Source organism: Scyliorhinus canicula, chromosome 12 (genome assembly GCF_902713615.1).
Source record: "Scyliorhinus canicula chromosome 12, sScyCan1.1, whole genome shotgun sequence".
Classification (NCBI taxonomy): Eukaryota; Metazoa; Chordata; class Chondrichthyes; order Carcharhiniformes; family Scyliorhinidae; genus Scyliorhinus; species Scyliorhinus canicula.
In genome coordinates this window covers 19,951,275-19,978,169 of record NC_052157.1, presented here as the reverse complement: position 1 = coordinate 19,978,169, position 26,895 = coordinate 19,951,275, and the positions used below count along the sequence as shown (strand labels likewise).

At 51.3% G+C, this 26,895-nt stretch overlaps 1 protein-coding gene across 1 annotated transcript in view; it reads left to right on the top strand.

The window, feature by feature from the left end:
- LOC119975190 (cytosolic carboxypeptidase 4) overlaps positions 1-26,895 on the top strand; it is a 287,106-nt gene that overhangs the window by 43,058 nt on the left and 217,153 nt on the right. Inside the window, exons 6-9 of the mRNA XM_038814795.1 lie at positions 3,780-3,817; positions 6,310-6,518; positions 10,966-11,140; positions 14,376-14,458. Of these exons, the coding sequence (XP_038670723.1) occupies positions 3,780-3,817; positions 6,310-6,518; positions 10,966-11,140; positions 14,376-14,458 (505 nt within the window). The remainder of the gene's footprint in view (positions 1-3,779; positions 3,818-6,309; positions 6,519-10,965; positions 11,141-14,375; positions 14,459-26,895) is intronic.

Below are 26,895 nucleotides of genomic sequence, written 5' to 3'. Positions count from 1 at the left end.
ATCAATCTGGGGCTGCCAGAGGGATGTTGTTGCCAGAAAAGCTGACATTCAGCCTGGGACCGGCCTTTGAAAAAAGGCTTTTCAAAACTCCCATGGAAAATAAATTCAAAATGTAAAAGTCCTGTCAGGAGAGATGAGAACGAGTGGATACAGTTTAAGAACAAACGGTCTCCAAGAGTCGTTAGTCTGCAGAATTCTCTTCCCTGGAAAGCAGTAGAGGCTGGGTCACTGAATCTATTCAAAACTGGGTTCGATTTTTGATGGGCAAGGGAGTCGGGTGTGATGGGGGGGGGGGGGGGGGGGAGACAACAAAGTGGAGTTGAGACCACAACCAAATCAGCCATGATCTTATTGAATGACAGAACAAATTTGACGGGCTGAATGGCCTACTCCTGCTCCTAAGTTCTATGTTGCTAATCAAGAAGTGAAGTGGCAAGTGACATTCAAATCACACAACTGCCATGCAATGACCATCTCCAATGTGAAAGAATCCAACCATCTCCCTAGAGGTTCAATGACATCACCATCACTGAGTTCTCCACTATCTGTCAGGAGGGAGTTGCCTTGGGAGTCCTCAGCATTTACGTCATGCCCCATGAAGTTTAATGGCATCAAACATGGGCACGGAAACCTCCTGCTGATTACCACCTACCATCCCCCTTCTCCCGATGAATCAGTATTCCTCCATATTGAACACCACTTGGAGGAAGCATCGAAGATGGAAAGGGCGCCGAATGTAATTTGGGTGGGGGACTTCAATGTTCATCTCCAAGAGTGACCTGGTAGCACCACTAGAGACCGAGCTGGCTGAGTCCAAAAGGACATAATTGCTTGACTGGGTCTGGAGCAGGTGGTGAGGGAACCAACAAGAGGAAAAAACATACTTGACCTCATCTTCACCAACCTGCCTGTTGCAAATGCACCTGTCCACGGCAGTATCGGTCAGAGTGACCACCGCACAGTCCTTGTGGAGATGAGGTTCTGTCTTCACATTGAGGATGTCCGCCACCGTGTTGTGTGACACTACCACCGTGCTAAATGGGATAGATATTGAACCGTTCTCAGAATTGGCATTCATGAGGCGCTGTGGGCCATCAGCAGCAGCAGAATTGTATTCAACCGCAATCTGCAACCTCATGACCCGGCATGTTCCCTATTGGATACTGCAACAATTATGTCAATATTCCAGCATTGTACTGAGGACTTGTACTCCAAAACATGCTGCATCCCTAGCCAAGCTGCTCCAGTACAGCTACAACCCTGGTATCTACCTGGCAATATTGCCCAGGTATGTCCTGTACACAAAAAACAGGACAAATCCAAACTGGCTAATTACTGCCCTATCAGCCTACTCTCAATCACCAGCAAAATGATGGAAGGCATCGTGAACAGTGCTATCAAGTGGCACTTACTCAGCAATAACCTGCTCATGGACGCTCAGCTTGGGTTCCTCCAGGGCCACTCAGCTCCTCACCTCATTGCAGCCTTGATTCAAACATGGACAACAGAACTGAACTCCTGAGGTGAGAGTGACTGCCCTTGACGACAGGGCAGCATTTGACATAGTATGGCATCAAGGAGCCCCAGCTAAACTGCAGTCAATGGGAATTGGGGGAAAACTCTCTGCTGGTTGGAGTCATACCTGGCACAAAGGAAGATGGTTGTGGTGGTTGGAGGTCAATCATCTCATTCCAGGATATCACTTCCTCAGGGGCGAAATTCTCCGACCCCCAGCAGGGTCGGAGAATCGCCTGGGGGCGCCTAAAATCCCGCCCCCCCGCCGTGGCAGAGATTCTCCGCCACCTGGGAAGTGGCGGCGGCGGAATCTCGCCACTCTGATCGGAGAGGCCCTTGCAGTGATTCTCCGGCCCGGATGGGCTGAAGTCCCGCTGCAGGGAGGCCTCTCCCGCCGCCGAGGTTTAAACCACCTCTGGAACGGCAGGCTCAGCGGCACGAGCAGGCCCCGGGGTCCTGGGGGGCGGGGGGCGATTGATTCCCGGGGGGTGCCCTCACGGTGTCCTGGCCCGCGATCGGGACCCCCCGCTCAGACTGCGGGCCAGTGCCCTGGCTGCACTATGTTCTTCCGCGTCCACCACGGCTTCCACCATGGTGTAGGCGGAAGAGAACCCCACATCGCGCATGCGCCAGCGCCGGCGCATGCGCGGACCGGCAAAAGCCTTTCGGCCAGCCCCGCTGCCGGGGGCGCCGGTTTTTTGCGCCAGTCTTCTGGTGCTAACCGCTCCGGCGCGGGGCTGGCCCCCAAAGGTGGGGAGAATTCCCCACCTTTGGGGAGGCGCGACCCCTGAGTGGTTGGCGCCACTCCCCTACTCCGGGACCCTCCGTCACGCCGGGTAGGGGAGAATGCCGCCCCTGGTTAGTGTCCCAAACGCAACCATCCTCAACGTCTTCACGAATGACCTGCCTTCCATCATAAGGTCAGATGTGGGGACGTTTGCGGATGACTGCACAATGTTCCACACCATCTGCGACTCCTCAAATAATGAAGCAGTCCATATCCAAATGCAGCAAGACCTGGACAATATCCATACTCGGGCTGACAAATGGCAAATTACACAATGCCAGGCGATGACCATCTCCTACAAAAGAGAATCTAACCACCACCCCATTTCATTCGAGACATTACCATCACTGAACCCCAACACTATCATCAATCTGTGGGTTACCATTGATCATAAACTGAACTGGACCAGCCATATAAATACTGTGGCTACAAGAGCAGGTCAAAGGCTTGGAATCTGGCAGTGAGTAACTCATTTCCTGACCCCTCCCAAAGCCTGTCCACCATCCACAAGTCAGGAGTGTGATGGAATACTCTCTGCTTGCCTGGATGAGTGCAGCTCCAACAACACTCAAGTAGCTCGACACCATCCAGGACAAAGCAGCCCACTTGATTAGCAACCTATCCACAAATATTCACTCCCTCCACCACCGCCGAACTGTAGCAGCCGTGTGTACCATCTACAAGATGCACTGCGGGAAACCACGTAGGAAGCACTGCAGGAAACCACCCGGACTCCTTAGGCAGCACCTTCCAAACCCATGGCCGTTAGCCATCAAGGCGGACAAGGGAAACAGACATTTGGGAACACCACCACCTGCAAGTTCCCCTCACGAGCCATCCACCATTCTGACTTGGAAACATATCGTCGTTCTTTCTCTGTCGCTGGGTCAAAATCCCGGATCCCTCTCCCTGACAGCACTGTGGGTGTACCTACACCATATGGACTGCAGCGGTTCAAGAAGGCTGCTCACCACCACTCTTCTCTGGGGCAATTGGGGATGGACAGTAAATGTTGGCTCAGGCAGTGATACCCACATCTCATGAATGAATAGAAAAGAAGTACGAGACCTGGATTCCAGTCTGCTCCTGACTAATGGAATAATTACCTCTTAATTTTGCTAACTGTGCTATTTGGCATGAGCTTGGATCTTCTCAACTCTATTTCATATTGGCTTGAACCCATGTGAGAAAAATGCCCAAATTTAGGATTAAGCAGTCCGACTCCTTTAGAGAGGACAGAACGGAACTTGTGTGTGAAATAGAAAGATAAGAGTTGAGAATTCGCTAGTGTTCCTCTGAATCTGGGTTAAGGTACATTATTGGATGTGTATTCTAGTCCAATTCTATGAGACAGGGATGAAAAGTTCTTTGTCTTCTGGAAATGTCAATAATTTTGATGAAGGGGAATGGTATGCATTTGACTACATTTATTTGATGTAGCCTGCATACTGAATAAAATATTATTTTTAATTTTCAGAGCTGCCACAGAAGTTCTTTCAGCTTTACTGAAATCAAGTGAGTTTTTATTCATTTCATGTTCCATTATCCTTTTTGTAAGTTATAGCTAAAATGATTTAAAATCTGTCGACATCTGCTTTGTGCTGTGAATCTGTGTTTCTGATCTGTAGCTGTACCAGTTATCTCCATCCAGTCCACTGTTCAAAAGGAAAATGATTGTATTGTAAAATGACAGCAGTGTGGTGTTATTCAAAGGTTTGAGACCATATTTTTAAAATTGCTTGGCGACATTCTGTTTTTCCACATCTCTTTACCTCCTTCCGTGGCGTCGTGTTTCCGATTGCACCTTCCTGACCTGCGGTTGTGGGTCAACGTGATAATTTTGAGCTACATCCTTGCTTGTTATCCCACCATCTATTTAGGGCAGCACGGTAGCATGGTGGTTAGCATAAATACTTCACAGCTCCAGGGTCCCAGGTTCGGTTCCCGGCTGGGTCACTGTCTGTGTGGAGTCGGCACGTCCTCCCCGTGTGTGCGTGGGTTTCCTCCGGGTGCTCCGGTTTCCTCCCACAGTCCAAAGATGTGCGGGTTAGGTGGATTGGCCATGCTAAATTGCCCGTAGTGTCCTAAAAAGTAGGGTTAAGGGGGGGGGGGGGGGGGGGTTGTTGGGTTACGGGTATAGGGTGGATACGTGGGTTTGTGTAGGGTGATCATTGCTCGGCACAACATCGAGGGCCGAAGGGCCTGTTCTGTGCTGTACTGTTCTATGTTCTATCTATCATTATGCTTCTAACTGTCTTATCCGTGGCTGCAATTCTAGATGAGCAGGTCCTTTATCTCAATGCTGATTGGAGCTTTGCAGTACACATTCTTGTTACATTTTTAGAAAGATACAGAGGCACCGGTCATTCATAAGGGATTGGCTAAATATACTCTGGGTTCATTCATCAAGATTAACATTCTCCCTGTGTCTGCGTGGATCTCACCCCCACAACCCAAAGATGTGCAGGGTAGGTGGATTGACCGTACTCAATTGCCCCTTAATAAAACACAAAATGAAATGGCTTAGCAAGCCACTCAGTTCAAGGGCAATTACGGATGAGCAACATAAATTGGCCCTGCCAGTGACGTCCACATCCCCTGAAGGAATTCAGATGGAACAAGGCACATGTGAACAAATATAGATGATTACAAATCCTGAAGACATCAAAGCTGCTGAGCTGTGTGTGTGTGCTTTGCTTAAAAACAAAAATGAAACAAAAACTGGAATGCGTGACACACTTCCTTTCTAGTGATGTCCTGAAGCTATCCCATAAAGCAGTGACAGGCCCCCGAGGCTAGTCAGTGGGCCGCATGAGATGCCTTCCTTTATTTCAATGGGCCGCAAGATTGAAATCGGGCATGTTCACTAACCATGACCCTTGAAGAACACTAAATGCATTTAATACACGCTGAATATTTCATAACGAGCTGCAGAACATGCTTAATCATTTATATATTAATAGAACTGTCAACAACTTCAAATGGTAAAAGCAAAATAAATATCTACACTTTGGACACAGAGGGAGCGCACGGCTCTCACGGTCAATGTTATGAGTAATCAGAACTCACCTCACTTCACTTGTCCTCCCTCTACGCGCAAATCGCTTTAGTCATACCGGTAGGAAAAAAAATACTATGCGGATGGAAATCAAAGGAAGGTGGAGATCCTGCGCGGGGGCAACGGTCAACAAAATGTCCGGTGGGCGGTGCGCAGAACCCTGACGGGCCACAGGCTGCCCGCCGCTGCCTCAAAGGCAGGTTCCAACAAATCCGACAACTTCACTTGATCGCTAGCAAAGGCGGCCGCACTTCAGGAATCATTCATTGTGACATTTGTCGAGACATGCTGAGGTCGCGCAAGGTACTGTAGAAGTTCTAATCTCTCTGTGTTCCTCCCTGGCTTGGCTCCTAATCTCACTGTCCCACAATCTCAGTGTCCCACCCATCCTGTGGCTTTGCTCTCCGTACCGCTGCTGCCAAGTGACGGCGATTTCGCTTTTACCTGTCCACCTGCCTCTGGCGTCATGCTCCAGCCACTCTGCTGCCCTTGACCTTTCTGTGTTCACCTGTTGTCATGAGGTTGGTAGTTGTTGGGACAAATTTCTCCATTTGATCCTCGGTGTAACGTTTAAAAAAAAAGACATTTGATTGTTTAAAAACGAGCTCAAATGCTGGATCTTCAATTTGAAGTCCAGAACTGTAATGATTGCCCCTATGTTCACCGCAAGTATAATTGTTGTAATACAGTAACTACATTCCCTGCACACTACATGAGATAATTGGACTGTGCCGCGTGAGGTAAAGGTTCAAAGTAGATTGGGTGACACAAGGGTTTGGCATGCAGCTACATGTTTATTCCACGGGGTGTCACTGTTGTCCATTAATCAGATGTAGAGCAGCACTCTGGGATCAATCCTGAAGATCCAGTCAATTTTTTAACTTAGATGCCTAGGTGTAAGGAAGAATTGCTCCATCAGTCTGATTTCCTGTTCAACTATTTCTTCCAGAATGGAACAGCAGGCGAGCTCTGGATAACGGCTACACCCAATGGCTCTTAAAACTGTATCAGGACTGGCACCAACGAGATACGCAGAACAAGTACATTTCCATTCACAAAGCTCTGCTCAACTGCATTAGAAATATCACAAACACCCAAATGGGGAAGAAGGCCTTTCTACAGGCAGATGGGATGAGCGTCCTGCTCAGCGCCTCACGGGTAGGTTGTGGCAATGCAGAGAAAATACCATAAAACCTCCTGTGCAACAAAAAAAATAAAATACCACCCTCGGCCGAGGCTGGGAATCTGAAATACAAACAGAAAATAACAGATAAACCCAACTGGTCTGTCATAGAACATAGAACAGTACAGCACAGAACAGGCCCTTCGGCCCTCGATGTTGTGCTGAGCCATGATCACCCTACTCAAACCCACGTCTCCACCCTATACCCGTAACCCAACACCCCCCTCCCCCATACCCGTAACCCAAACAACCCCCCCTTAACCTTACTTTTTAGGACACTACGGGCAATTTAGCATGGCCAATCCACCTAACCCGCACATCTTTGGACTGTGGGAGGAAACCGGAGCACCCGGAGGAAACCCACGCACACACGGGGAGGACGTGCAGACTCCGCACAGACAGTGACCCAGCCGGGAACTGAACCTGGGACCCTGGAGCTGTGAAGCATTTATGCTAACCACCATGCTACTGTGCTGCCCCGCATCTGTCAGCATCTGTAGAGAGAGAGAGAGAAATAGAGATAACGTTAATGTTATTGGACTGAAACCATTAACTGTGTTTCTCTCTCTCCACCGATGCAATCAGGCCTGCTACCTATATCCAGCATTTTCATTTTTTATGCCATAAAACATTCTCACCATTTGCCGAATGTGATCTCACTCAAAGTGAACTTTGTTTCTTCAACTTTAACTGGACGGTTTAGATTGCAGTGCAGTGGTCTGCACCCAGGCTTCGATTCCGGCCTCGGGCGACTGTCAGTGTGGAGTTTGCACTTTCTCCCCGTGTATGCGTGGGTTTCCTCCGGGTGCAGGGCCGGCTCAAGGCACCGGCAACTCGGGCTATTGCCCGGGGCGCCATGTGCTAGGGGGCGCCAGACTCGGGTCCCGCGCATGCGCAGTTGGGCCGGCGCCAAACAGCGCATGCGCGGTGGCCGCACTCCCCCAGTGTGGCCGCACTCCCCCAGGGCGGCCCCCCCCACCCCCGCTCGGTCCGCTCGCCCGCTCCCCCCTCCGCCTCGGGTCCGCCCGCCCCGCCCCCTCCCTCGGGTCCGCCCGCCCCGCCCCCTCCCTCGGGTCCGCCCGCCCTGCCCCCCCTCTCGGCCCCGCCCCCCTCTCGCCCCCCCCACCTCGGCCCCGCCCCCCTCTCGGCTCCGCCCCCCCAATGGGGGCCGAAGTTCAGCTTGCCCGGGGCGCCAGCAACCCTAGGGCCGGCGCTGTCCGGGTGCCCCGGTTTCCTCTCACAGTCCAAAGACGTGCAGGTTAGATGGATTGGCCATGCTAAATTGCCCCGTCGTCTGCCTGAGTGCGTGCGCGTGAATGTAGCTACACTTGACGTGGTGTAATGCCCCTGCAAGCCATAAGCCTGAGGGGCGGCATGTGGCGCAGTGGTTAGCACTGGGACTGCGGCGCTGAGGACCCGCCGCTGGGTCACTGTCCGTGTGGAGTTTGCACGTTCTCCCCGTGTCAGCATGGGTTTCACCCCCGCAACCCAAAGATGTGCTGATTAGATAGATTGGCCATGCTAAATTGCCCCTTAATTGGAAAAGAAGAAGAATTTGCTACTCTAAATTTTTTTTAAAAGCCTGCGGCAACAGACTAGTTACAGAAACAGACGAATGTCTGACCCATGCACCATCAGGGTGCCGAAAAGTTGAGAGAGAGAGAGCCAGAGACAGAGGGAGAGAGACAGGCGATTGCTAAGCAACAACATTCAAAGGCTCTGAAAGAACAAAAGTCAGTTGTGAAGGGGCGATATTGACTACAATTTGAAAGTTACGTGGCATGTACCTTTACAATAAAAGGACTTTAGGACTCATAGATTTAAAAGCTCATCCCCACAGTCTCCGACCCAATACGTGTGTGCCTCTTTGCTCAAGGCTGTTTATTCTGGTAGATGGTGGTATACTGTGATTGCCCTGGATCAGCAATCCACAGGCTACTGTTCAGAGGGACGTGGGTTCAGCTCCCAGGGTAACAGCTGATGGAATTGAAATTCAGTTCAGAAATTGAATCAAAAACTCGTCTCAGTCATGGTGACTATGAGAATCATCAATCACTGTCGTGAAAACCCATCGTGTTCACTCACCCCCGTTAGGGGAGGCAATCTGCCACCCTTACTTGGCCCGGGCAACATGCGACTCCAGACCCACAGCAATGTGGCTGGGTCGAAAGTGGTCGAAGCCACTCTTCCCGAGGGCAATTGAGGACGGACAACAAACATTGGCCTCTCTGGTGACCCCCCATCTGGGCAGCACAGTAGTACAGTGGTTATCACTGTTGCTTCACCGCTCCAGGGCCCCAGGTTCGATTCCCGGCTTGGGTCACTGTCTGTGCGGAGTCTGCACGTTCTCCCCGTGCCTGCGTGGGTTTCCTCCGGCTGATCCGGTTTCCTCCCACAAGTCCTGAAAGACGTGCTATTAGGTGAATTGGACATTTAGAATTCTCCCCCCGTGTACCCGAACAGGCGCCGGAATGTGGCGACTGGGGACTTTTCACAGTAACTTCATTGCCGTGTGTTTTTTTAAATTTAGAGAACCCAATTATTTTTTTCCAATTCAGGGGCAATTTAGCATGGCCAATCCACCTACCCTGCACATCTTTGGGTTGTGGGGGTGAGACCCATTTGAACATGGGGAGAATGTGCAAACTCCATCATGGACAGTGACCCAGGGCCGGGATTCAAACCCGGGTCCTCAACGCCGTAGCCAGCAATGCTAACCACTGCGCCACCGTGCTGCTCTAACTTCATTGCAGTGTTGATGTCAGCCTACTTGTGACAATAAAGATTATTATTTTTATTATCTCCCTTGAAAGAAAAGAGGTAAATAAATCTGAACAAAACGTTCGGATTCGGATCAAACCAAAGCCGTGCGGGGTCGTGTGGCGTTCCAGAACTGAACTCAATCTGTATATTCTTACATGACGGTCAGTGATTGGGGATGAAAATCACTGTGATTCTCCACTCTGCCCTTCCTTACTCTATACTTCATTTCTCCCTTCCTGGGTTTGTCAATTCCTGCCTGCGGCGCACTGGCAATTTCCTTGAGCAGAGTCGGATAGTACTCTTGTGAGTACAGCAGTGACCCAGAGGGTTCAGAGGAACACTACTAATGTGTCCAAGGGGATACTAGATAAACACAGGGATAAGAAGAGAAGTATACTTTTCTTATTTTCATTCCTGGGAGGTGGGTGTCGCTGCCGAGGCCCTGCGTTTATGGCCTATTCCTAGTTGCCCTTCAGCAGGTGGTGGTGAGCTGTCATATTGAACCGCTGCAGTCCCTGTGGTGCAGGTACATCCACCGTGCTCTTAGGGAGGGGTTCCAGGATTTTCAGCCAGCCACAGTGCAGAAACGGCCGATATAACTCCTAGTTATATCGGGCAGCACGGTAGCACAAGTGGATAGCACTGTAGCTTCACAGTGCCAGGGTTCCAGGTTCGATTCCCTGCTGGGTCACGGTCTGTGCGGAGACTGTATGTTCTCCCCGTGCCTGCGTGGGTTCCTCCGGGTGCTCCTGTTTCCTCCCACAGTCCAAAGACGTGCAGGTTAGGTGGATTGGCCGTGATAAGTTGCCCTTAGTGACCATAAAGGTGAGGAGGGCTTATTGGGTTATGGGGATAGGGTGGAAGTGAGGGCTTAAGTGGGTCGGTGCAGACTCGGTGGGCCGAATGGCCTCCTTCTGCACTGTATGGTCTATGGTAAGTCAGGATGGTGAGTGGGGGAGATAAACCTGCAGGTGGTGGTCTTCCCAGGTACCTGCTCTCCTCCACACCCCCCCCCCCCACCTCAGCTCTAGGTGGTAAGAGGTTGTGGGCTTGGAAGGTGCTGTTGAGGGAGCCTTGGTGAGTCTTGCAGATGGTCCACATTGCAGCCACTCTGCATTGGTGGGAGAGGGACGTCTAACTCGTGCCTCGCCGACGATGGCAGCGATTCAAGAAGGCCGATCACCACCACCTACATCCTCAGGGCCAACACATTCTGGCCTTTCCAGTCACACCCACATCTCGTAAATGAATAAAGAGCAAAATGACCACCGCACCATAATTCCCTCTTTATTTCAAATGGAGTTGTTCTCTTTGGGGATCGCGCCAGCTTTGTTGAAGATGTCAATCAGTCCGTACTAGTTTTCTTGTTGTCTGTACGGTTTTAATAACTGCTGATACCTCGCATCCGTGGCAATGAGGAGCAGGTCACCAGCTGGTCACGAGATTTATTAGAAAGCTGCGCTCTGAATGGAAATGGCTTCGGTGAAGATGGGTTTCATGGGTGCTTAGCAGGAGAAAAAAAGAAAATGACTTGTTTCCAAAAGCAATATTGAAGGAGAGCCTATAAACAGAGTGCACTGTATCTCCATGCCGAAGATGAACTGATGGCGGCTCCCTGCAGTAACTCCAAGCTCATCATTGTTTTTTTCCCTTCTCTAGGCTTGTGGTTCCACGACAGACCTGCAGCCTATTGTCAAGTTGGCCACACAAATCATGCGCAGGTGTTACCCGAAAGAGCCTCTTCCTTTGCTCACATTTAGAAGCTGCTATTCATTTGTGTTGCCAAACACAGCGGACTCCCAGATCCTGGAGCCCCCTGGCACGTTCCCTCAAGGTAAGTTTCTATAGATTTGCCTGAATTTCATTTGTTTTCACCTGGCTTTCTTGTTTGTATCAATCATAGGATTATAAGCAGCTGGAGCAGGAGGCGGCCCTTTTGGCCCCACCTGTCCGCTCCGCTATTCAATAAGGTCATGGCTGATCTGATTGTAGCCTCAATCCTACATTCTGCCCACCCACTCCCCCCCCCCCTCTTGCCCCACACACGTTTGACTCCCTTGTCAATTAAAAATCTGTCCAACTCAGCTTTGAGTATATTCAATGATCCAACCCCCACTGCTCTAAGAGACTAATGACTCTCTGAGAGACAATAATCCGTCTAATCGCCATCTTAAATGGGAGTCCCCTTGGCCAGGTTACTCCAACCCTGTGCCAGGTCAGAGAATCTCCCGGGGGGAGGCGCGAATCCCGCCCCGCCCCTCCGACGCCGGCTGCCCTATTTTCCGGCCCCGTTTTTGGGGGCCGGCGGGATTCCCGTCACGCCAGTCAGGGGCCTTTGACAGCGGGCCCCCTGGTGATTCTCCAGACCACGATGGGCCGAGTGGCCGTAAAGTTTTGCACAGTCCCGCCGGTGTGAATGACTCACCTCGCACACGGTGGTACCTGGCAGGTAAGTGTGCGGGGACCGTCCTGGGGGGTGGGGTGGTGGAGGGATCAGACCCTGGGGGGGGGGGGGGGGGGGGGGGGCACCCCCTCGATGGCCTGGCCATGGATCTGTGGGCGGGCTGGTTCCGTGGGGTCCTTTTTCCCACCGCGTGGAAAATCTGTCCAATTCAGCCCCTGTGGGGCTCCACCATATTGCCCAGGGGCCGGTGTGGAGAAAGGAAATCCCGCTCATGCGCGGAAATACGGCGGGTGATCTGCGGATACACGGAAATACGCCGGCCGGTCTGCGCATGCGCGAGATCACACTGGCCGTTCCGCACATGCGCGAACCCCCACCGGCTCTATGGCGGCAGCTGGAGCTGCGGGGACGACTCTGGCAGCAACCTAGCCCCCTAGAAAGGTGAGAATTCCTCACGTTCGGAGGTCATTGACACCTGAGTCGTTGGCGCCGGCTTTCCCGCCGGCGTGGGGAAATAGCCCAATCTTTAGCGAATCCCACCATTTCTAAACTGCACCTCCCAGCTCTGGACTCTCCTACAGGAGCAAACCGTCTTCCTCAGCATCCACCCTCAGGATCCTATTTGTTTCAATAAGATCACGTCTCATTCTCCTAAATTGCAGTTAGTATAGGCCCAGCTTGTGACTGGGCGACTAAAATGTCAGCCTTTGCCAGTGTCACTTTGTGAAATTGAGAGAAAGACTTGAAGTCCACACATGCGCAGTATGAAGTTGATGTCCACCAGTTTCTGTCAGTGATTCCTTACTCCGCCACAGGGTGCAGTCTGAGAACCTTGTGGATGGAAATCTTCGCGGAATCAGCAATTTATTGGGAACTTCCTCTTGGTCTCACTGTAAATGTCCTTGATAAGTTACACCTTATTGGATGAGACGTAACAGAGTTTCCAAAGTTTACTAAGTCATAATTACGATTGAACAACTTCCCTCGCCCTGAAAAACTAATTTAATATTAACAGGAATGTCAAATTCTCCATTAAGTTATAAATTCCATCGAGTTTTGAAATACATTTTAATGGTTTATTTCTTCAAACACAGGTGGGTAGTGCAGGGGGTGGGTGGGTGGGGGGGGGGGGGGGGGTGGTAGCATTGTGGCATACTGGCTAGCACTGCTGCTTCACAGCGCCAGGGACCCGGGTTCAATTCTGACCTTGGGTGGAGTTTGTGCATTCTCCCCGTTTCTGAGTGGGTTTCCTCCGGGTGCTCCGGTTTCCTCCCACAGTCCAAAGATATGCAGGTTAGGTGGATTGGCCATGTTAAGATTGCCCTTAGTGTCCAGGGTAATGCAGGGTAGGTGGGGTTACAGGGATAGGGGGAGTGGACCGAGACAGGGTGCTCTTTCAGGGGGTCAGTGCAGACGCGATGGGCAGAATGGCCTCCATCTGCATTGTAGGAATTCTAATTCTAATTCAATTGATCTGCTAAATTTGACCAAACGTTCGCCACAGACAGCTGAGAAATATTTGTAAGCCTGTGGAAACATTATGTTGGCATATTGTATAACTGTACAGTGCCATATGGCAGATATTTGTAACAGCGTATGTAAGGAAAACCCAACATTTTGTAGCTGGGGAACAGATGGATGTCCCAACACCAGTGAGTGGGTTACACACACTTCAACGGAAAGGCGAGATTCTCAGTCACCGAAAGCAAGGCCCAATATCCATGAAAAGGAGATTTTGATTCTCACCAGAAAACGTTAGACCCCCAAACTGCAGAGAACGAGGCTGGTGCAAGAGTCACAGAATTGTTACGGCGGAGAAGGAGGCGTTCTGGACATCATATCTACACCGCATCTTCAAATAAACGTCACAGCTTAGTGCCATTCCCTGTACCACTGCACATTGTTTCGATTGAAGTAATCATCTAATATCCTCTCGAATGCCTGGATTGGTTAGGTGAGGTGACGGGAATAGGATGGAGGAATGAGCCTGGGTAGGGTCCTCTTTCAGACTGTTGGTACAGACTTGATGGGCCGAACTACCTCCTCCTACGCTGTCGGATTGAAACTGCCTCCACCACACTTCCCAGGCAGTGCCAAACCACTCATTGCGTGAGAAAGGTTTTTCTCACATCACATTTTCTTCCTTTGCAAATCATCTTAAATCTTTGCCCCTCTTGTTCTTGATCCTTTTACAAGCGGGAAGAGTTTCTCGTCATCTACTCAGTTCAGCCCTCTCATGAGCACCTCTATCAAATCTCCTCTTGGCCTTCTTCTCTCCAAGGGGAACAATCCCAAACTCTCCAATCTATCCTTATAACTAAAGTTTCTCATCCCTTATAAACCTCTCCTGTACTCCCTCCAGTGCTTTCACATCCGATAGTGTGGCGCCCAGAACTGTACACAATACTCCAGCTGAGGTCGAACTAGTGTCTTGTATAAGTTCAGCATAACCTCCTTCCTCTTGTACTCTGTTTCTCTATGAATAAAGCCCAGAATACTATCTGCTTTATTAACTGCTCTCTCCACCTGTCCAGCCACCTTCAATGATCTATGATACACCTGGGTCCCACTGCTGCTGCACCTCTTTGGCAATGTAGTAATGAACAGTGAGCAAATTATGGAGATAAATGATGAGAATTGAGCTGACTAATGTGTGTTTGCACAGAGGATGTTGCAGTCAAAGGAAATGATGAAAATGAAGGTGACGAAGATAGCACTGGGAATGAAGAAACCGGGTACAATGAAGATGTAAGTAAATGGAATTGCATGAAGATTGTCACTCGATTTGAATGTGAGTTTAGCTTATAAAAATAATTTTTATAGATTTTCTTAAGAATTAGATTTTTCCAACGCTCTTCACAATAAAGAGGGGAAAATGATGTGGCCGGCACAGTGGTTGGCACTGCTGTCTCACAGTGCCAGGGACCCGGGTTGAATTCCGGCCTCGGGTGACTGTGTGGAGTTTGCAGATTCTCCCCGTGTCTGTGTGGGTTTAACTCCGGCTGCTGCGGCTGCCTCCCACAGTCCGAAGATGTGCAGGTTAGGTGGAGTGACCATGGAAAATTGCCCTCAGTGTCCAAAGCTAAGGTGCGGTTACGGGGATAGGGTGGGACGTGGGTTTAACTACGGTGCTCTTTCGGAGAGTCGGTGTAGACTCGATGGGCAAAATGGCCTCCTTCAGCGCTGTAGGGATCCTATGATTTTATATCCTTTCTAGCAGAAGGATGAAGAGGAAAAATTAAGGTGGAATGGGAACAAAGGGATACACAAAGAGAAGGTTTTTGAGGACGTTTGAAGATATCAGCTGCAGCGAGGTTAACGGGGATTTCCGGTAATAGTCTCATAACTGAAAGACTGACTACCAATGATAGAGTAGAGAAAGTGGAGTTGGAAGCGCACCCGCCGACTCTCACAGGTAATTTAGCCCATGAAGAGGCTAACTGAACGCAATTTTACGCGGCCATCCTGCTTTTATGGCCAGCGGGCTGGCCGACTGGCCAGGAGGCATTATGTTTTAGTTTCAACCTCGATCCAGGGCGGGATGAAATGTCCGGGCTGAAATAAAGGGTGGGATTCTCCGGCTGGAACATGGGCTTGCGGAGAGTGCGAGGTTGAGCCTCATACAGTTTAAAGTGGTGCGGCTGAACGACCTGGCAGAATTCCTGATGTTGGAGAAGGTCAGGTTCGCTCTGCGGGGGTTGGTAGAGGGGTTTGCCCGGAGGTGGAAACCGTTCATGGATTTCTTCACGGAGAATTGAGGGGTCAGCAAGGGGGGGGGTTAAAATGGTGATGGCGGGATGTGGGGCAGGGTGTTGGTGTCAGCGAGGTGGGAGAGTTGTGCTTGTTTATTGGGAAGATATGGGCCGGGCCGGAGAATCCCCACGAATGGGCCATGCCGCCCCGACGCTGACGAGGTTGGCGTGGCGCTAGTCGCTGGCCCGGATGGGCCGAGCGGCCGTAAGAAAAGAGTCGAGTCCCACCAGCTCTGTTCTAACCTGCTCTGGGCCGGCGGGACAGCCGTGTATAAGGGTCGGGTGGTGGCCTTTGGGGGGTGAGGGGGGTCCGACCCCGGGGGGGGGGCCTCCAATGTGGCCTGGCCCGCGAGTGGGGGCCACCGATCGGCAGGTCGGCCTCTGGGGCTGGGGGGCCTCCTTTCCTACACGTCGGCCCCTGTAGTCCTGCGCCATGTTGCATCAGGGCTGGCGCATTGAAGGAGGCCACTGCGCATATGCGTGTTGGCGCCGGCGCAACTGCGCATGCGTGGATCCCGTGGCACGCAGTTCGCGCTGGGATCTGCAGCTGGAGTGGCGCGAACCGCTCCAACGCCGTGCTGGCCCCCCCTGTAGGGTCCAGAATTAGTTGTGGGAGCTGCCCATTCACGCAGTCATAAAACACGACGGCATGGACACACTGCCGCAGGATTGAAGAATTCCGCCCATGTTGTTCTTCTGATATTCTCCATACCGTGTATATATGTTAAAGGCCAGATAAACATATTTTAAAAAAAAAGGTCTGTTGACCTTGGGTGGGAATTTCTGGTCTCAGGCGACCTGAATATCCTGCCCAATATGTGTAAATATAGCTGCGGGCATCACGGTGGAAATGGTCAATCAAGCTTTGCTAGCTGATGGTTAGTGGGGCATGCCCTGTTTCGTGCAGGACGTTGTGATTTCAGCCCGACAACACTCTTTGAGATCTCTGTGTTCCATATTCGGCCTCTTGGACATTCCTGACTTCCATTTCCCCAACATTGGCAGCTGTGCCTTTAGCTACCAAGCCCTGGGACTCTCTCCCTAAGCTTCTTTGTCTCTGTTTTCCTTTGAGACATTCCTTAAAAGCTATCTTTGACCACGATTTCGGCCACCTGTCTTAATGTCTCTGTGGTCGCTCCAGACATACACTGGAAGCTTCCAGTTGTTGACAGAGGGGTTTATTGATGACAGGCAAAAACAGCTTGGTAACAGGCATGAACGCAAAACAGTTCTCAACACTCCAGCTCCAGCACCCACACTCCCTGCGATCCTGTTCCCAGGGCCCTGAGCAAACTCCCTATTGGCCAGGGTTTGTGCAGTCTTGCGCGATTGGCTCTGAACCGGTTACATGGTCAACTGAGCCCACCCCTTTCAAGGGGCCATGCTACTACATCCCTCGCCCTTTAAGCCTCTTATTACAACTACCCAAGCAACATTATATACAGAAGTTACAAACGTTATAAGAGAAAACAGAGGACTCCATTAAAATGTTAATCGGTTCGGAGTACTCCATGTCCTCCAGACCTCTGAGGCCCTGCCATAGGCTCAACATCCTTCTGGGTAATCAAATTGCCAACAGTTGGTGACACCTCAACGACAGGCCTCAATGCTGCAGATGGTTGAGCGGATTCAGGAATCGCTGGCTCCACTTGGCCAGACGGAGTTACAGGGGTGTTCACAATACTGCTGGGACTTGTTGACTCCAAGCTGGGGGTCGTCATCACTCGACTCCTCAAGTGCCCGACCTGCTTTCTGACGGTCCTTCCCTTGACGTTGACCACATCTGACACCGACTCAATGCTTCCGCATTGCCAATCTGCATTGCCGGGCGGTGCTGCAAAGCGTAATTGTAGGCCGCCATCAGCAAGACCCAACATTGGACCCTCGCCAAGACTATGGGCTCTCTGGTCCTGTCTTCCATTAAAAGGCCCAGTAATGGCTAATGGTCGGTCACTGTGTCAAACCGCCATCCATAAATATACTGGTGGAATTGCTTCAAACCGTTTACAATTGTTAAATCCTCCTTCTCAATCTGGGATAGTTTCATTCCTCTTTTGAGAAGGTCCTCGAGGGAAAGGCGATAGGGTGCTCGTAATCATCCTGTGGGATAAAACTGCCCCACCAGAAAGGGGATACATCACATGTCAGCACAATCGGTTTTCCCAGGTCAAAGTGTATCAAGAGATTCGAGAACTTAATTCACACTCAAAAAGTTTCTTATTAGGGCTCCCTCCATGGCCTCCCTGATGGTTCTTTATTAGCTGGTGCCAGTGTTGTGGCTAAATTTGAAGGGGAGGATTTAAACTAGTTTGGCAGGGGTATGGGAACCAGAACTACGATCAGAGGATAGGGTATCTGTTGAACGGGCAGAAATAGTATGCAGCGAGTCTGTAAGGAAGGATAGACAGTTGATCAGGCCAAGTTGCACTCAGTGGGATGTGTTGAAGTGTGTCTGTTTCAACGCACGGGGCAACAGCAGTAAGGGCGATGAACTTAGAGCATGGATCAGTACTTGGAAGCACGATGTTGCGGCCATTACGGAGACATGGATTTCACAGGGGCAGGAATAGTTGTTAGGTGTTCCGGGGTTTAGATGTTTTAAGGAGTATAGGGAGGGTGGTAAAAGAGGAGGTGTGACACTGTTAATTAGGGAGTGCATCACAGCTGCAGAAAAGGAGGTAGTTGAGGAGGGTTTGTCTACTGAGTCATATGGGTGGAAGTCAGAAACAAGAAAGGAGCAGTCATTTTATTGTAGTTTTCTACAGATCCCCCAATAGCAGCAGAGAGATGGAGGAACAGATTGGGCAGCAAATCTTGGAAAGGGCAGTAGTAACAGAGTTGTTGTCATGGGTGACTTCAACGTCCCTAATATTGGCTGGAACCTCCTTAGTGCAAATGGTTGTGGTAGTCACCACTGATGTATTATACTGTACATACATATATGGGTTTTACGGTAAGCCCCTGTACTACAGGTACGGGGTTATATCCCTGCCTGCTGGCTCTGCCCAGTAGGCGGAGTATAAATATGTGTGTTCTCCGTACAGCAGCCATTTCGTCAGCTGCTGCAGGAGGCCACACATCTCTGTGTAATAAAGCCTCGATTACATTTTATTCTCCTCTCGTCGTAATTGATAGCGCATCAATTTATTACACAGAGATTTTCAGAGATGGACCTCCGCATTAAGCCGGATCACCTGCAGCTGGATCCTCAAGCAGACAACGGCAAAAAAGACTTTGAACATTGGCTATCCTGTTTACATATAAAATTTTGGCATACATAAAATCAAAATAGTGTTTGGCAGTGTCAAATGTGTAAATCAATGTTGAAATTTCTTGTAAGGCTGGAGAGGTTTACGTCAATGAGGATTATAAAATAATTGTGCCGTACACAAAAATAACTATACATCGGGTCTGCGCCAGACCCAATCCCAGAAGCGCAGAAGCTCCAGATTCTGTACACATGGCTGAGCTCCAACATTTTTCACCTCGTTCAGGACGCGCCAACCTACGCAGAAGCCATGGTGCTACTGAAGGAAAATTACGCTCAGCGGACCAACAAAATCTACGTCAGGCATCTCCTATGGGAAGCACGGTAGCATTGTGCAATCGCTTCACAGCTCCAGGGTCCCCGGTTCGATTCCGGCTTGGGTCACTGTCTGTGCGGAGTCTGCACATCCTCCCCGTGTGTGCGTGGGTTTCCTCCGGGTGCTCCGGTTTCCCCCCACAGTCCAAAGATGTGCAGGTTAGGTGGATTGGCCATGAGAAATTGCCCTCAGTGTCCAAAAATACCCTTAGGGCGCGATTCTCCGCAAATGCGGAGAGTCGTAAAGGCTGCCGTGAAACCGGCCATGTTTCACGGCAGCCTCCGCGCCCCCTCCCGGGACCCGATTCACCCTCCCCGATCGGGGCTAGCATCGCGGCCCCGTGACGAACGGCATCACGGACTTAGCGAACGTTCGCTAAGCCCGGCCGCCAAGACTCACGGCGGCTGATGCGCACGATGACGTCAGCCGCGCATGCGCGGATTGGACGGGTCCAACCCGCGCATGCGCGGATGACGACATTGCGCATATGCGTGAAACCCGCACATGCGCGGTCCGTCATGCCCCTCAGCCGCTCCGCGGACTGACCCTGCGGGGCGGCGGAGGGACAAAGAGTGCGCGGGTATCGGACCCGCTGCCCGCGATCGGTGCCCACCGATCGCGGGCCCATGCCACCCCACGGCCGTGCCAATCAGTGCCATGGTTGTGCAGAACGGCACTTTGCGGCCGTTTTCACGAATGGTGAGAGCAGGTGTGTTTAAATTTGTGAAAACGGCCGGAAAGGCCTGGGAACTCGGCCCATCGGATAGGGGAGAATTGCTGTTCGCCGTAAAAAAACGGCGAGCAGCGATTCGTGTCGTGGGGCGGCCGTGGGGGGGGGGGGGGGGGGGGGAGAATCGCGCCCTTAGTGTTGGGTGGGGTTACTTAGTTATGGGGATGGGGTGGAGTGTTGACCTTGGGTAGGGTGCTCGTTCCAGGAGCCGGTGCAGACTCGATGGGCCGAATGGCCTCCTTCTGCACTGTAAATTCTATGTCTATCCACGCGGCACCAACTTCCCGGTGAGTCTGTGGAAGATTTCTGGCGTGCCCTGCTCGCCCTAGTGAGAGACTGTGATTGCCAGGCCATTTCGGCCACTGAACACTCGAACTTGCTGATGAGAGACACGTTCGTTACAGGCATAGGGTCTGATTACATTCGCCAGCGTGTCTTAGAAGGGGCCACGCTTGACCTCGTGGCGACCAAAAAACTAGCGCTCTCGCATAAAGTCGCCTCACGCAACGTTCAGGCCTATGCCACCGACCCTGCGGCCCACCCCCCTGTGCATCATGGACCCCGCCGATTGCCACCCAATCATGGACCCCCATCAACGACCGCCCCCAGCCAACCCCACGCGACAGCCAACCAACCCCGGGGGGCCCAAATGCTACATCTGTGGACAGTCAAAACACCCCCGGCAGCGCTGCCCGGCGCGGAGTGCGCTCTGCAAGGCCTGTGGCAAGAAGGGACATTTCACTGAAGTGCGCCAGGCCCGCTCAATCGCCGCTATTGTCCCTGCACACCCCACGTGCAGCCAGTGGGCGCTGCCATCGTTCCCTCCTCGGACCACGTGCGGCCCGAGGGCGCAGCCATCTTGCCTCCCCAGGACACGTGTGGCCCGTGGGTGCCGCCATCTTACCTACCTCAGGACCCCTGCCTGTCGGGCACCTCATCAGGCTGCTCATCGCCTGCAACCGCAGCTGACCAGCCGCGTCTCACCTCGGTCACATTTGACCAGTCTCGACCGCACAACCTCGCGACCACTTCGACAACGGTGAAGGTTGACGGGCACGAGATCTCCTGCCTTCTGGACTCCGGGAGCACTGAGAGCTTCACCCACCCCGATACGGTAAGGCGCTGCTCCCACTCCGTGGCGATCCGGGGGTACTGCATCGCCACTCTTACCGTCCAGGGCGCAACCTCCAGAGCCTAACCCTGAAATTTTGCGGGTCCTCACCACCCCTTACCGTTTGCGTCCTGCCTGCTCTTTTTGCAAACCTAACCCCGGATTGCAAACCCGTCACCACCAGGAGCAGACATACAGCGCCCAGGACAGGGCCTTCATCAGGTCTGAGGTCCAGCGGCTGCTGCGGGAAGGTATCATCGAGGCCAGCAACAGCCCCTGGAGAGCCCAAGTGGTAGTGGTGAAAACCGCGGAGAAAAACAGGATGGTCGTTGACTACAGTCAGACCATCAATTAGTACATGCAGCTCGACGCGTACCCCCTCCCTCGCATATATGATATTGTCAACAGATTGCACAATATCGGGTCTTCTCAACAGTGGACCGGAAATCTGCCTACCACCAGCTCCCCCCATTCGAAGCAGACGGCTGCCATTACCACTTTCCTAGGGTGCCCTTCGGCGTCACCAATGGGGTCTCGGTCTTCCAACGGGAGATGGACTGAATGGTTGACCAGTACGGACTGCGGTCCACTTTCCCGTACCTGGACAATGTCACCATCTGCGGCCACGACCAGCAGGACCACGACGCTAACCTTTCCAAATTTCTCCACACCGCCACTCTACTCAACCTCACTTACAACAAGGAGGAGTGTGTGTTCAGCACAAACCGATTAGTCATCCTCGGCAATGTGGTCCAGAACGGAATTCTGGGGCCCGACCCCAATTGCATGCGCCCCTCATGGAACTCCCACTGCCCCAAGACCCTCAAACGATGCCTGGGGTTCTTTTTGTATTACGCCCAGTGGGTCCCAAACTATGTGGACAAGGCCCGCCCACTCATTCAATCCACCGTTTTCCCACTGATGGCCGAGGCTCACCAAGCCTTTATCCGTATCAAGGCCGACATCGCCAAGGTCGCGATGCACACGGTTGATGAGATGCTCCCCTTCTAATTCGAGAGCGATGCATCAGACGTCAGTCTGGCCACCACCCTCAACCAGGCAGGCAGACCCGTGCCGTTCTTTTTCCGCACCCTCCATGCCTCTGAAATTCAGCACTCCTCTGTCGAAAAGGAGGCCCAAGCCATCATTGAAGCTATGCGGCATTGGAGACATTACCTGGCCGGCAGGAGATTCACTCTCCTCACTGACCAACGGTCGGTTGCCTTCGTGTTCAATAACACACAGCGGGCAAGATCAAAAATGATAAAATCTTGAGATGGAGGATTGAGCTCTCCACCTACAACTATGAGATTTTGTATTGCCCCGGTAAGCTCAACGAGCCCCCCGATGCCCAATCCCGAGATACATGTGCCAGCACACAAGTGGACCAACTCCGGACCCTGCACAACAATCTCTGTCACCCAGGAGTCACCCATTTTTACCACTTCATTGAGGCCCGCAACCTGCCCTACTCCATCGAGGAAGTGAGGGCTATCACCAGAGACTGTCAGGTCTGCGTGGAGTGTAAACCGCACTTCTACTGGCCAGACCGTGCGCGCCTGGTGAAGACCTCCCGCCCCTTTGAACGCCTCAGCATGGACTTCAAAGGGCCCCTCCCCTCCACCAACCGCAACAGTGTGGTCGACGAATATTCCTGATTCCCTTTCGCCGTCCCATGCTCTGATATGATGTCTGCCACCATCATCAAAGCCCTCAACACCATCTTCGCTCTGTTTGGTTTCCCCACCTACGTCCACAGCGACCGGGGATCCTCGTTTATGAGCGATGAGCTGCGCCAGTTCCTGCTCAACAGGTGCATTGCTTTGATCAGGATGACCAGCTACAACCCCAGGGACAACGGGCAGGTTGTGCGGGAGAATGGGACAGTCTGGAGGGCCGGCCAGCTGGCCCTATGGTCCAGAAATCTCCCGGCCTCCCGCTAGCAGGAGGTCCTCCCCGACGCACTACACTCCATTCGGTTGCTCCTGTGCAGCGTGACTAATGAAACCCCCCAAGAACGCCTCTTTGCCTTCCTCAGGAAGTTCACCTCCGGGGTTTTGCTCCCAACGTGGCTGGCATCTCCAGGACCCGTTCTCCTCCGTAGGCACGTGCAACTCCACAAGGTGGTTGAGAGAGTACAGCTACTCCACGCCAACCCGCACTGTGCTTACGTAGCATACCCCAACAGCTGCCAAGACACAGTCTCCCTCAGGGACCTGGCACCAGCTGGTTTCTCAAACACACACCCCTCTGCCCCAGCACCACCCTCCCTTCCCCCGACGCACCCCACCGCAGCCCCCGCTCCAGGACAACCCGTCCTCCCCTTGCTCTCACCTGGGGATGAAGAGGATGTCGACACGCTCCCGGAGTCACTGAAGACCAAGCCGACCCCTGAGTCGCCACCAGCACTCCGGCGCTCTCGATGACAGATCAAGGCATCAGACTGCCTAAATTCGTAATATTCTCTGTGATCTTTAAAAGCAACTTGTCTGTATAAAGTTCTCCACCACCCCCGCTAGACTCATTTTTAACAGGGGGTGAATGTGGTAGTCACCACTGATGTATTATACTGTGTATATATATATATATATATAAGGGCTTTACGGTAAGGCCGGTACTACGGGGGTAGATCCCTGCCTGCTGGCTCCGCCCAGTAAGCGGAGTATAAATATGTGTGCTCTCCGTACAGCAGCCATTTCGTCAGCTGCTGTAGAAGGCCACACATCTCTGTGTAATAAAGCCTCGATTACATTCTACTCTCGTCTCGTCGTAATTGATAGTGCATCAATGGTTTGGATGGAGCAGATTTTGTCAGGTGTTTCCAGGAAGGATTCCTGACTCAATATGTAGATCGGCCGACTAGGTGGGAGGCCATATTGGATTTGGTGCTTGGCAACGAACCAGGCCAGATGTCAGATGTGTCTGTGGGAGAGCATTTTGGTGACAGTGACCACAACTCCTTGACCTTTACCATAGTCATGGAGAGGGATAGAAACACACAGTATGGAATTGGGGCAGGAGAAATTATACTGCTATTAGACAGGAACTGAGGAGCATAAATTGGGAACAGATGATCTCAGGGAAATGCACAACAGTAATGTAGGGGTTGTTTAAGGAGCACTTGCTGCGAGTGCTGGATAGTTTTGTCCCACTGAGATGAGGAAGGAATGGTAAGCGAAGGAGCCTTGGATGACCAGAGAAGTGGAGCTTCTAGTCAAGAGGAAGAAGGAAGCTTATGTAAGGTTGAGGAAGCAAGGATCTGACTCAGCTCTAGAGTGTTACAAGGTAGCCAGGAAGGAACCCAAAAATGGACTTCGGAGAGCTAGAAAGGGGCATGAAAAAGCCCTGGCGAGAAGGATTTGGGAAAACCCCAAGGCGTTCTACACTTATGTGATAAATAAGAGGATGATCAGAGTGAGAGTAGGGCCGATCAGGGATAGTGGCGGAAACTTGTGCCTAGAGTCTAAGGATGTCGGGGAGGCCCTAAATGAATACTTTGCTTCAGTATTCACTAGAGAGAGGGACCTTGTTGCTCGTGAGAACAGTGTGAACCAGGTTAATAGGCTCGAACAGGTTGATATTAAGTAGGAGGATGTGCTTGAAATTTTGAAAAGCATCAGGATAGATAAGTCCCCTGGGCCTGACGATATACCCAAAGTTACTACGGGAAGTGAGGGAAGAGATTTCTGCGCCAATGGCAATGATCTTTGCGTCTTCACTCTCCACTGGAGTAGTACCGGATGATTGGAGGGAGGCGAATGTTGTTCCCCTGTTCAAGAAAGGGAATAGGAAAATCGCTGGGAATTACAGACCAATCAGTCTTACATGTGTGGTGAGCAAAATATTGGAAAGGATCCTGAGAGATAGGATTTATGATTATTTCGAAAAACATAGTTCGATTAAAGATATTCAGCATAGCTTTGTGAGGGGCAGGTAATGCCTCACAAGCCTCATTGAATTCTTTGAGGATGCGACGAGACACATTGATGAAGGTTGGGCAGTGGATGTGGTGTATATGGATTTCAGTAAGGCATTTGATAAGGTTCCCCATGGTAGGTTCATTCAGAAAGTCAGGGGGCATGGGATACAGGGAAATTTGGCTGGTTGGATACAGAATTGGCTGGCCAAAAGAAGACAGTGAGTGGTAGTGGATGGAAAGTATTCTGCCTCGAGGCCGGTGAACAGTGGTGTCCTGCAGGGATCTGTTCTGGGACCTTTGCTCTTTGTGGTTTTATAAATGATTTGGTTGAGGAAGTGGAAGGCTGGGTTAGTAAGTTTGCCGATGATACAAAGGTTGGGGGAGTTGTAGATAGTGTCGAGGGCTGTTGCAGGTTACAACAGGACATTGACAGGATGCAGAGCTGGGCTGAGAAGTGGCAGATGGAGTTCAACATCGATAAATGTGAAGTGATTCATTTTGGAAGGTCGAATTTGAATGCTGAATACAGGGTTAAAGGCAGGATTCTTGGAAGTGTGGAGGAACAGAGGGAACTTGGGGTCCACGTACATAGATCCCTCAAAGCTGCCATCCAGGTTGACAGGGTCGTTAAGAAGGTGTTTGGTGTGTTGGCTTTCCTTTATAGGGGGATTGAGTTTTAGAGCCGCAAGGTTTTGCTGCAGCTTTATAAAATCCTGGTTACACCACACTTGGGATATTGTGTCCAGTTCTGGTTGCCTCATTATAGGAAGGATGTGGATGCTTTGGAGAGGGTACAGAGGAGATTTACCAGGATGCTACCTGGACTGGAGGGAATGTCTTATGAAGAAAGGTTGAGGGAGCTAGGGCTTTTCTCACTGGAGCGAAGAAGGAAGAGAGGTGACTTGATAGATGTGTACAAGGTGATAAGAGGCCTGGATCGAGTGAATAGCCAGAGACGTTTCCCCAGGGTGGAAATGGCTGTCACAAGGGGACATAATTTTAAGGTGATTGGAGGACGGTATAGGGGAGATGTCAGAGGTAGGTTCTTTACACAGAGTGGTGGGTGTGTGGAATGCACTGCCAGCAGAGGTGGTGGAGTCAGAGTCATTAGGGACATTTAAGCGACTCTTGGGCAGGCACATGCAGTAAATACAAGCAGTGAATTGAAGGGGTGTAGGTTAGGTTGATCTTAGATTAGGATAAGTGGTTGGCACAACATCATGGGCCGAAGGGCCTGTACTGTACTATACTGTTCAATGTTCTATGAACCTTCCATAATCATTTACCATAGGGAAGAATTTGAGTTCACTGACATTTTTGTGTGGAGGGCTTTGTGGATAGCCTTTACCTTTTCTTCCAGTGGAAGCAGCCCTGTCCCATCAAAGCAAAACCCTCGGTAACTCACTTCTGAGACCTGGAAAGTACAATTTTTGTGTTTGAGGCAGACCCCCTTGCCCTGAAACATCTTTAATACATTCTCCAGGCTGAGCAATGTGCTTTTCAGGGGTAATGCTGATGACTAACATGTCGTCAAGGTAGACCATCATTTTGAGTATTCCCTGGTAGAATTTTCCCACTGTACGCTGGAAGATAGCGCAGGCTGAAGCAATGCCGAATGGCAGTCTTGTGTACTGAAAGACGCCTTTGTGGGTATTTATTGTGGGAAACCTCTGAGACTCTTCGTCCAATTCTAGTTACAGGTAGGTGTGACTAAGTTCCAATTTTGAATCAATCATTGACGGCCTTGGGTTGAAATGGTCTTTGACCAATTTCGCTATCTGGTCAAAGGTCTTCAAGTCGGGTGCTTGGGGGATGTGAGATCCCTAATCAAATTATATGTTTGGGGCCTGTAAACTGTCAGAGATTTCACCTTCTGCTCATCCTCAACTGTGATCTCATTCACAGTGAAAAAATAGTGGAACATACAGTGCAGAAGGAGGCCATTCGGCCCATCGACCCTCTTGAGCCCTCACTCCCCCCATATCCCCGTAACCCAATAACCCCTTCTGACCTTTTTGGTCACTAAGGGCAATTTACCATGTCAATCCACCTAACCTGCAATTCATTGGACTGTGGGAGGAAACCAGAG